General features: G+C 36.0%; 1 protein-coding gene across 7 annotated transcripts in view; it reads right to left on the bottom strand.

The window, feature by feature from the left end:
* LOC125044465 (myb-like protein P) overlaps positions 1–12,500 on the bottom strand; it is a 40,444-nt gene that overhangs the window by 26,161 nt on the left and 1,783 nt on the right. For 5 of the 7 annotated variants that reach the window (XM_047641153.1, XM_047641154.1, XM_047641147.1 and 2 more), the window contains exons 2-10: positions 11,815–12,041; positions 11,417–11,653; positions 10,413–10,771; positions 10,063–10,224; positions 9,697–9,809; positions 9,354–9,569; positions 9,062–9,229; positions 6,880–7,113; positions 1,492–1,625 (exon numbers count right to left, since the gene is read on the bottom strand). In XM_047641153.1, the coding sequence (XP_047497109.1) occupies positions 1,492–1,625; positions 6,880–7,113; positions 9,062–9,229; positions 9,354–9,569; positions 9,697–9,809; positions 10,063–10,224; positions 10,413–10,771; positions 11,417–11,653; positions 11,815–12,041 (1,850 nt within the window). The remainder of the gene's footprint in view (positions 1–1,491; positions 1,626–6,879; positions 7,114–9,061; positions 9,230–9,353; positions 9,570–9,696; positions 9,810–10,062; positions 10,225–10,412; positions 10,772–11,416; positions 11,654–11,814; positions 12,042–12,500) is intronic. The other 2 variants (XM_047641148.1, XM_047641152.1) reach the window with 2 other exon arrangements.

Genomic DNA, 12,500 nt, shown 5'->3' with positions numbered 1-12,500 from the left:
ATAACAATCTTAAATAACTGAAGTCATCCATGATTTCTCCATGTTAAATAGTTTACAATTTGTAATTAGTATGCTCTTGGGACTTGATGAACATGATTGCTACTGTCCATGATGTGGAAAATTCCTGGACACAGTTTCTCTCATGGTATGTGTTTTGTTAGCTGCTAGCACCCTACAGTATTCAAGCAAAATATTGCACAGTAATTGTATCCAAGTTACTAAGAAAATATCAGAGCCAACCAGAACCAGTGAGAAAAGAATATTGAAGGTACATCAAGTAATCTTGCAAAACTTTTGGATACCACCTTCCTACCAAGAGAGAAGCTACTTTGTAAACCCTTTATCTGTGTGACAAACCAACAGTAACTACTCCCAACATCAATTTACTGCCATACCCATGAGGATGGGATTTTACTGCAGCCATTATGCTGTACACTACAAATAACCGGACACCCCTACAAATCTACCGATTTTCCAAATACCAGTAGCAGAAAAGGATTAGATCCTGGGTAGGGAGGAGTCCTCTGGAATAAACAATTACAATGACACTAAATACAAAAAACTAGGGTGTACACCTGCGTTGAACTAACCCTGCCATCCCTATCACAAAACATCTACTGAAAAACTACCTTCATCTTTGATAGGTTCCTTACATACACACCACACAACTAAGACCAATGAGAGTAAAGTGAAAAGCCAAGTAAAAATACTGGTCCAAGGATAATTTTGTTTTATACCAAACTAAGTTATGGCAGAACCCTCTGGTGTGAATGAATCTGAAGTCAAATAAAACTTATTCTTATAGTAACAAATATATGTGTATATGTATATATGTACACATTTTTTTTTTAATCACTATAAAATATAATAGATTCATTTTAAATATTGAAAAACATAATTGAAGGTAGAAATACTTTTAGAGTCATTTCTACACTGCATAACATTGTCTTGTTTCTGTTACTAAGAAGAAAAATTAAAATTATCAGAAACAAAAGAGCAATTTTGAATCTAGTTACCAACAAGCCAATGTACGCTAAGACACTGTCCATACGAAACATACATTCAACAGAAACAGACCCCAGAAATGCATTCAATTGCATGCCAAAATAAATTTACATTACAGTGAATTCATCTGAGGAGCAATGGCCATAAGAAACTACTGCTGAGAAAAGTATTATAAGAATCTCATAATATGCAACAATTACAGACGGCTATAGCTGGTATAAATATTCCTAAGAATACAACCTATATTTAGTGTGAACTAAAAGAGAGTACTTTAAAGTAGCAAACATTTAGCCATATCCAATTACCCTCTTTGGAAAAAAGAAAGCATACAAAGTACACAAATATTCCATAGCAGATATATGATCTATTCCATATCAACTACATAACTACATTATTTGATTACCAGAAAATACTCTATTGTGCATGCTTTACCTATGAGGCCCAAAAAATGCTTGCGATGACACCTACAAAATGTAAAATACTTACGAAGTCATTGAATGCAGTCATCTGATTTGCATTGTGATGGTTACGTCCCATCTGACTGGGATGATTTAGAGGTTGACGCATATTCCTTATTCCAGCTTCAACTTCTTCCAAGCTCTGTCCTTTCCCATCCATCACTGTTAAGAAAATACACAAAATACTCTTTTTTGTCCTTGCAAAAAGTTAATAATCTAAGCATTAACAACATTAAATATTTTAATTCACATAAATTCATTAAGATCTACTAACAAAATATCAAGATGAAATGGGTCAACATAACAGGAAATTATGGAAATCTAAGAGAGATTTGAAGATACTTTAAAAATTATGTGTTATACCATATCCAACAATTAATTCTATTAACAACAAATGCTATCTTTGACTAAGTTTCCAAAATGACAACAAACCAGAAATATACTCATACCCCCATCAGCCAAAAAATTAGTTTTCATTTGCAATTACCAGTGCTATACATTTCCCATGGTGGAGAATAACTAGGGTTAACCCACTGGATCCGGTAGCTTCACGGCAATATTATGCCCCAATCACATGGCCCAACATACAGGCGTTAGGCTGACTTGAGCAGCTGCTCAGACGGGTTTGCTGCTTGTAGGCTGGGTGCACACGAACACTCATGTGCAGTGACACGACTCCATGCCTCCCCTTTGCAATGTTATTTTCTCTTTATATGCATAAGCGTATTTAGCTTTTCCCATTTTCTAATGTCCATATTTGCCATTTACTTTGCTTTATCCACATGCGGATGGACCATTTCCTTGCACAGACTCCTTATCATAACCAGAGGTAGTCCACAAGTCAGTGCAAGAATAACAATAATTAGTAACATTATTATATGTTCTTCTTTATTATATTATTCAGCTTCTTATAATATAACCTGCAACACCAGTCACAGCAGCCAGGGATAGGATGCTGAGCATGAAGTGGTATGCTCCCTGGAGCTAGCGCTCTTCCATTCATGGCTCACAGACACTACATTCCACATTTGTATATCGATGAAAATAATGCAAAACCGTTTAAATCCCAAACGAGTCTAATCACCCTCCTAGTTTGTGCACTCATGGGGAGTCTTTCCCATTACCCCCAGCCTTCAGCCAAAATGCCCATGACATCAAGTTTGTGTCACCCAGGCCCACAGATAGATTTTCCCAAAACATGTTCAAGTCAGCCCTTCAAGCCAAGTTTTTTCATGACATGATGGTAATGCCAACCGGATCATAGGGTTAAGGTACTGAACCTATATCTATCAAAGATACTCTAAGTGTTCATGTCCCAGATGTTTCTGGTAATAAATCATACAAATATATCCAAACTTAAAATTATAAAACTATATATGAAACTAAATACATAAAAATTCAAAGCACCTAATGAGACACATGATGTTTACCCTAAAGAATGAAGGTTCATGTACTGTCTAGTGTAGTTTTATTGAAATTTGTTGCACACAGATGGCTCCACTAGTGATCAGCTACCAAGGAATAGGCCCTAGTGAATGCACCTGATTTCCCCAACCTTTGATTTTTTTTTTTTTTTAACCCAATGCCGCCGGGGAAAATGAAGAAAATATAGGGAAAATGCTGTGCTCATTTTCTATATTTTTTGTGAATGTCTCTGCACATAGATGGTTCTGCTAGTGCTTAGCCATAAAGGAGTCAATTAATAGACCTTGTGACCTTACCCTGATTTGAGATGGCGGGAAAAACATTTTTTACTAGTGCCATGAATATCGATTGTGTTATTTTTATTATAAACATTATAATTATTATAAGGTTTTAACCCATTGGTGACAGGTGAAGAAAACTAAAAAAAAAACTCTACACTCTGGCGATCAATGGCAATGGTGCCGACTTTGAGCGCAGGAATTCGGTACATCAAGCCGAATCACCGCCTCATAGCGCTTTGGTGCACTACCACGGCGTACAGCTGCACACCACATTTCCAGCAGTTTGTTTTGACGTCTATAGACGTAACCCGTCGTGAAGGGGTTAAACATTAGTAATAGCAAAACAAGATAACATAAAATATTTTCATAAATCAAAGAAAAGGGTAAATGGGTGAGACAGGCAGTACTCGTAACTGGCTCATTGGTGACTTAGTACAAGTGTAGCTATCTATGTGTAAAAACAATCAAACAAGTAACTCAGTGGGCATAGCACGTACGTACACGTCATGCCCGTTGGCATTGGGTTAATATCCATATCTATTAATATCACTGACATTATTGTTATTAAAACAATAACAAAAACAATAAAAATAATACAATAATAAAAATTAATCTTTACAAAAATCAAGGAAATGGATAATCAGGTATGACAGGTTGAACTAAGAATGAACTCCTTAGTGACCAAGCACTTCTCATGCCAATTGTTGTCAGTTGGTTATATATACACACATTATAAAGATCCTGAAAGTCTCATACCCCTTCTTTTTTCTATGATCATATACAACCAAGATGAGACACTTATCCTGTGATGTCTTGCATGTGGAAACTTGAAATAAACTTCTCTTGATTCTTCTAACTGAACTTTGTACCATCACTCCAAAATCTATTATGAAAGTTAATAGACTAACAGCAAGTGATTTCTGAGATACTTTGAATATTTTGAAGAAAGTGCATTTATTCTGAAATACATTCCTTCTGATTTCATATAAATTACAATTAGAATGAATGTATTAATTCATAAAATTCACAATAAATATTAAATTTACATTTCCTAAACATGAAATATGCTGACACCTGGTATATGTGCAACATTTACCTGGACACAATAAAAAACTTTCATTGTTGAGCTTCATTCAGACACCATAGAGCAAAAATACAAACTTTCTTTAATAATTCTTTGGTGGAATAATCAGTAAACAAACTGTTCTTTTATGTAAGCTCAGCATTTATTAAGAGTAACTTGCCATTATATAAACATTAAAATCCAGTAAGCACACAGCGTGCACACACTGATGTGTAAAGTATTAATACCTGACCAGCATTAGGGGTAAAAGTTGGCAAGATGCAAAATATATATGTATTGAATAATGCTTAAACTTCAAATAGGCCTAAGCTCAATGGCAGGTCTGTAGAAAAAGCTTTCCACATTAATTATTCATTCTCAGATTTTAATATTACAGGAATAACATGCATAAAATAAGCAGGATCTAACACTCATATGTTGGTGTACATTTTTTTAATGCTTCTATTTGACTTTTTCTCTCTCGAGTATTAACTGGTCTAAATCAATGTGTAACTAAATGTTTCCTACTAGACAAACTCTAAAATTGTGCTGATATAAAATCTATCCTAATCATTCAAAAATATACATTACAAACTGCTGCTACATTAGATTATAAGATTATAACCTTCCTACTCAATTCTGATAAATGTCATTAATGGCAAATCATGTCTAAAAAAAGTTAGCCAATTTATCACCTTGAACACAAAACCAATCACACCCACAATATACATGATAATTCCATTCATATAGCAATAATTCAGCCAACAAGTCTGGTAATTACCAATACACCCAACAAAAGTGGCCCAAATTCATTTTTTCAAATTCTCTAAATGGTGAATTATCAGCTGGGAGTGTACTCAGTGAAGATAATTCCTGGTCAAGCTTGGGTTTTCTTCCAGATTATTTTACTGGGGCACCTTATCAGTGAGCACACAAACCAAAAGACAAAGGTTTATGAAATCAGCAGTATGCAGTCTCAATCAACCTATTACTTGTTCCACAGGGAAAAAGTAATGTCCACAGTAGTTTTGTTTTGTGAACTGTTTACTTATATATGGCTCCTCAAATGCTCAGCTACCAAGGAGCCAATCTGTAAGTCTATGTGAACTCACCTGAATTTTCCTTTTCTCAAGTTTTCAGGTCCTCCCCCCCCTTGCTATCATTATTAACCCCTACTATCCAGATGTGACCATCATGTCATGAAAAAATTTGGCTTGAGGGGCAGGTGACGTGAACTGTCAGGGAAAGATTTGGCTGAGAGCCAGATTGATGGGAACTCGCAGTCATGAGAATTTCGGCGGAAGGCCAGGGTGACGAGAATGACTCACCATTTGTGCGCAAAGGTCTTGGTGGGTGATTAGACTGAAAAGGCATTTAGGAAGAGCCATTTCCATTATTTCTATTGATAAACGAATATGGAATATACCATCCATGACCCATGCCATGAGCTCCAGGGAGGCCACTATTTCAATCCTTAGAATCCTATTCTTGCCTGCCATGACCGGTGATGCAGGTTATATTAAGGAAAATTGAATTTTATGGAAAAATTTAAATAACACTAATAACAAAGTGTTACTTATTATTGTTATTATTGCACTGAGTTATGGATTACTTACAGAGATGTTACGGAATCTGTGTAAAGACAATACTCTATTACCATCTGGACAAAGCAAATCAAATGACAAATATGGATATTGAAAAATGGCAAAAAAGCTAAAAATGCTTATGCAAAGGGGAGGCATAAAGTTTTGCCACCGCACACAAGTGTTCATATGTGCCCAGCCTACAAGCTGATCACCCAGGAGAGTGGCCACTCAAATATGCCTAATGCAAAGCATTTGGATCCAATGGGTTAATGCTATTATTATGGTTGACAATATGATTATCATAATGTTATAACCAATACAAAGAGCAATATAAAATAATAAATAATATTTTCAAAAATCAAGGAAAATGGTAAATAGGTGAGATAGGTAGGACAAGTCACTGACTGCCTTGTTGACTATGCAACTTGGGGAACCACTTTCTGTGTAAACAATTATCAAACTAAGATCAATGTGGACATGATGACATTTACATACATACCATCCCAGTGTTAAATGAAGGTATAACTGAGCAATGATACTCTGGAAGCAAATTTGAACCTCCTTGAGGATTGGCTTCAATTAGAAAAACAAACTAAAGTTGAGCTCTTTCCCTTAGTAGTGCACATATCTACTGGCATAGCCTGGAGTTAGACAACAGGCCATTCTAGTTAAAGGCATCCTTCAAGTACATAAAACAGCAATCTCCCCCCCCCAAAAAAAAAAAAAATAATGGCCTGGAAAACTCAGACCTAGTAAAAACAGGTCCTGTTAAATATACAGACCTATAAGGACATGTATAATGAAGTAAGGGTACAGAGCATTAAGACCAACAAAGCTGTTAGCAAATTTAGAGAAAGACTGAACAAACCAAAACCAAACCCCCCCCCTCTCTCAACTATTATCTATCCACCCAATATTAACATTGGTGACAATATAATAGGAAACCATGCACAGACGACAAAACCAAATCCAAACTAAGTGAAGATATCCCGTACTCACAAACGAGTACCCTTTTAGGTATATCATTAACAAAGCCTTCATGTGTACACCGAACAACTCACTGAGATCCTTAATTGACGGTGGCTGCTGTGGCCCTTGTAAGCCTGGAGGAACTACAGGTAGAGGTGGCCCCATTGATTCTGGTCCACCCATTACCCCACTAGCTTGCTGCAGGAGGTCCACTATGGAGTTGCCACCAGTCTTGTCAGCCGGAGATATCGGCGCAAAGAAGCGGTTCGAGTCGAGGCCTGCCGTGGGCGAGGGGATCACAATGTTTGGTTCGCTACCCGTGATTTCTGCAGAAGCAGGTCTATTGGTTAGGATAATACATCAAAGGCCAATTCGTACACAGTTAAACTGAGGTCCTTTGGTATCTGATGCAGTATTAGTAAAAAATGCAAGAAAAAGTCTTTCGAGTGACTCAAACCATTGTTAGTAAAATCCATAACAATTACTTTACCTCCAAATACAAACATACTGTAGGTTACATAACTATTTTCTAAATTCTAGCCAAAGAAAAACTGGATTCTTTTATATCTTGATATTATTACATTTCACATTACATTATTACATATTAAAAACAATAAGAAGTCATATTTAGACACTGTATATGTAAATATTTTTTTCCATATCACAAACTAAAACACTTATGAACATTCACAAATAAGACAAATTACAAATTTAAAAATCCCAGGCTTCTTCCCAAATTTTTTATTATTGATTATATACTTATACAGTGTCTACCAAAGAACAAACGAGTCTTTCTTACTGATAATATACTGTACAGGTTAATTTCTTTTCTTGTTCCTATCTTTGGATTAAGCAAGGAAAGAGCTAAGTCAGATGCCAGTGAATATTGCATTAAAACTGTTTATTTATGCTCTATATTACTAGATATTTGATTTTAACTTAAACAGGTATCAAAATCCATTATCAATCAGTGACAGACAGAAAGACCTTTAGCATGGAAAAAGACCTTCCAACCCAAGAAATGAACAAATAAGAACTCTGGTGAGGTTTGAGAATGCACGAGTGAAGCGAAGTGATGTCGGCATTTTCTTTTCTTTTAACTTATAGCAAATTAAATGCTGAAAGGGGGCATAGTAATCCACTATATATGATGGGAGCTCCTTGTCACAGATACCCAAAAAGGACAGCATAGGTCTAGTCCAGCCAGTGGCTTGGAATTAGCTTGACCCTCATCCCATTTAAAAATATTAAATTATAATGGAAAGGAACCCCAATAGTTATATTTTCCATGTTAACTGACATAACAAACAAACACAGGTAGAGGAAATAACATGGGAAATTATTTAAAAGAATCTGCTGACAGCATGTGTAAGAAATGGATAATGTTTTGCATAGTTGCAATATTCTTTCAGCATTTTTAAGCAGAACCTGAAATGGGAGGGGGTTTTGAAAAATGACCAGAACTAATAAAACTATATCCAAGCAATATCACCAACACCTAATGCCAAAAGCACTGGTATGCAAGCTAGTAAAACCAGGCCTTCAATATTTACTTCTCTAAGTAATAAAATTCAAAATTTAAAAAGAATCCAGGGCTACTTCTAATGCATGTCAAACAAACTAACAAAAGTAAGAAGGTTAGTGTTTTGAAACTTGGTTGAACAACTGCATTCTCAAACTAAGAGAGGAATGCCTACCACAAGTTAAGCAAAGCAAAATGTTTAGTCTAATCAATACATGTACTAAATAAGGTTAATTATTCAAAACATAAGGTCATGCAAGGTTGGGTTTCAAAATATGAAACAAAACTAATTTAATGATGGCAGTTAAAAAAAAAAAAAAATTAAACTTACCTTCCCTAAAAAGTACAATTCATTTCTGAATGCTAATGTCTGCTGTAAGTAAACTTGGATGTACATCGACCTTGTACTACTGACAAGGATTTTCACTAAGTATAGCACATCTGATTGGCAATGAGACAGTAAGTCTAATTATTATTTCTTTGCCTGTATTCTTTTCTTCCTGTATCTTGATTATCATACCTTAGGCAAAGATTTTATACATAGTAAAGAATCAAACTTTTCTGCATATTGATAGATAAATTTGACTGGATCAGTTCTTAATAGCCAAAGCATCTAAAACTCATTTTTTCCTTGATCTAACTTTTCCACTAAGACTGAGATACATCCATGTTTTTGTAAGATGATAATTCTTCCATGTAGTTAGGATAGGACTGTCTTGCTATCAAGAGAGGATAACAGACAATGAACATACCACTTAGAAGATTATTTAGATGGGGAGGAATATCAATTGAGGAACGCCGGGAATTCGAGGTAGAACCCAAGATAGGAGAATCTCTCTTCGAGAAGAATTGCTTCAGTCTTGACGAACCTCCACCTCCTGCACTAGCATTGTTACTAGCCATAATGTCATCATGACCAGCTAAAACAGTGAACACTTTCATTAACTAACACAACCCAAACACAGAATTCAAATAATATCTCCATAATTTTATCAAACAATAATAAGGCATGATTTTCTTAATTAGGAAAACCCATGAACTTACCAGGAAATCCTATAATGTCTCCGAGGAAATCATCGATGTTGAAACTAGGTGCATCCTCTTCACCTGCTGGCTCAACAACAGTTGGCTGCATTCTTTGATGATGTGCATCTTTAGAATGTTCGTCTTGATGATCCATTTGTTTTGAAGATTTGTTGTTCATTCCTTCCTCAACAATGACAGGAGTGTTGCTACGTGATCCCTTTCGGCTTCCTCCTCCTGAGTATGAATAAATCATAGTAATGTTTTGTTGAAAGATCATGTCACCAGATTTAAATACCTGTAAAATATACACATTGCCAAAATGTCAAAAGTGAAAAAGATTTATGAGGTATACAACACTCACCTTCTTTGTCCTTTTTCGAACGTCGGCGCTCACGTTTGCTTTGAGGTTTGTTGCACTGATTTCCTTCCTCTGGTATATCATCAAAGCCAACCAGCTCAATGAATTCATTTTGGCTGGAAAAAAATATGATCTAATTATATACTATAATCACGATTTTTTAACACTAGATGTGGTGACAAGACATTCATCATCTCTGAATTCAGCGATTTTTTTTTTTTTTTTTTTTTTTTTTTAATAAAAAAATCTTTCCAGTTGACAGACACCTTTTTCAGTTCTTAGTCTTCATGCAGAACCTACAAAATTCAAAATAAAAAAAGGTAAAGAATTTTCTCAGCCATAAAGAAAAAAAGAATTTCATAATCATACCTAGTGGGCCCTCCAGTGAACCATTCTGGCTGTTCTTCTTCATCATTACGAGACATTCTACGGCGATCCTGATTGCGGCGATCCCTGTCTCGGTCTCTATCACGACGATCAGGACGTTTATCAGTTTCATCATCTTCAAAGAAACGGCGCCTGTTGTCGTACCTGGGAATATAACAATAAGATAACTGACAATTTAAAAAACGATTAAAGTATACCAATGCAATAAACTCCCTGCAACCCTAGAGCTAATTTCTTGTTAAGGAAGCCACATACCATATTATTAGACAAACATAAAACAACATCTAATTTTAAATTTAAGTATTCCCTTTTCAAACCACTTATAATATTACCTGTCATCTCTATCAAATCGCTGATCAGGCTTCGATCTCCAATCCCTGGTATCACGACGCTGATCAATATCCCTGTCCCTTTCCCTGTCCCTGTCCCGTTCTCGATCCAAGTCTCGGTCTCTCCTACCCAAATCCCTGCGATCACCCCCAACAGGAGCTTCCAGGTCATCTCGACGAGAAATTCGCCCTGAGCCTATCCTACGAGCTGGAATCTCCCTGTGTGACTCCCGTTGTGGATGTGTGCGTTCTGCAGGAGAGTCTGGACGATTGCTGGTTGAAGAGCCTTGCTGCAGGCCATGACACCCTGTACTGAAGCTTCGACGTTGAGGAGACAACACTACTCCATCTTGCTCCTCTTGCTGAAATGCAAATAGCAGGTTTTTAGTTTCATTTCCAGATTCTCATTAACAAATCACAAGCTGAGAAATATCATATTTAGGTTTATAAATCAATTAACCTATCAATGCAATTTTACACATTGCGTAAAAGGTTAGACCCATCTTTTTTTTTTTCACAAACAACTTTACATATCCAATTACAATTAGACCATAAAAATAGGTCTTTATATAATCATAGTGGCTCCAGATAACTAACTATTCCAGACTGACATTCTTAACATAAATTATTTATGACGATTCATGTATTTTTAACAACTGGCACTTAAATTCATAAAACTAGCTGAAATGGTAATACTGCAAAGGGTGACAAATTTATTTCTGCTTTCATTTCATTTTATTTCTTACATGCTAGATGTTGAGGGTTTCCTCTTCACCAACATATACTGATATCTTGTTAAATAGAACACTGTCTTGAAATTGGAAGTAATATCCCTAAAAAGCACATAAATCTCCAATAATAATTTTCTCAAAAGAGAAAAGGGGGAAAAAATTTTAATCTAAACACTATATTACTTATGAAACAAAGCCATTTACCTGGGTAAATCTATACAACCCAAAAAATGTCTTAAATTGAATTCTTTGATAATGGCATAGCGTCCCACTCACCTTCACTCTCTCTCGAGGGTCGCGGCTACGTTTCAGCTCGAGATCAGGCGGGCGATCGGGTCTATTATTAGTAGCTGCAGAGCCAGTGGAAGCTGTGCTGGACGGACGAGCCGCGTCATGCACTGCCCGAATCCATCTTTCTGGATCCCATCTTCCAGGAGATTTATTATAGGCAGGATCCAAGCAAGATGGCCATGCCATTGACAATGGGGCCACTTTAAGTTCAAGAAGTTCATCCTGAGAGAAAAAGGGATATACAAGATCATCTTTTAACTAAACTCTTAATACAGGTAGTATAAAAAAAAAAATATATATATATAAACCAAACAATTCCAGATGACTTAATCACTGCACCCATTAACCTTGTTTATGATCTCCCGCATTACAACTACACTCACCCTGGAATACTGCCACTGAGGCAGGTTTTGTGGCGAAGAGGCTTTGGAAGGCGGTGCAGTCCCCCCCTGGGAGCCTCCAACACTTGAGGCTGTGGTGGACGTCGTGGCATCTCCCTCTTCTGGCTTTGAAGAGGGAGAGGAGGAATCCCGACCTCCACCAACACTGCTTCCCTCTCCACCATCCTCGTGCTGCTGACTAGACATATCAGGACTTTCACCATTCGTCCCTGAAAGAGAAGACCAGTAACAGGGTTAATTATAAAAGAGCAAGAAGACAATTAGATCATAGCAGGTAGATCCCATGTAGAAAGTTGATATGACAGCCTAATGTAAAGCTACATCAATACTATTCTATAGAAATATGCATTTCTAGGATGAAAATAAAAACACAATCATAGTGAAGTCAATATTACATCAAAATGAGACTCAATGATATCCTTTTCCTTAGCTTACAAAAAAAAAAAATATATATATATATATATTCTAATTTCCATTAGGCATACACACAAGTATGAAATTTTCATAAATAAAAAATCTGAACAAAGTACAATTATATCAAAACCAAGCACCTAGAGTTGGTTTTTATATCAGCAAGTTATCTATCTTATAACTTAAAATTATACTTCAAAGTATGCTATAATCAATGCTGACATTTCCTCTCCTTATCACTAAAGGTTCAATAATTA

This window comes from Penaeus chinensis, chromosome 35 (genome assembly GCF_019202785.1).
Source record: "Penaeus chinensis breed Huanghai No. 1 chromosome 35, ASM1920278v2, whole genome shotgun sequence".
NCBI lineage: Eukaryota > Metazoa > Arthropoda > Malacostraca > Decapoda > Penaeidae > Penaeus > Penaeus chinensis.
Note: the sequence above shows the minus strand (reverse complement) of the source record. Positions and strands in the feature narration are given on the sequence as shown.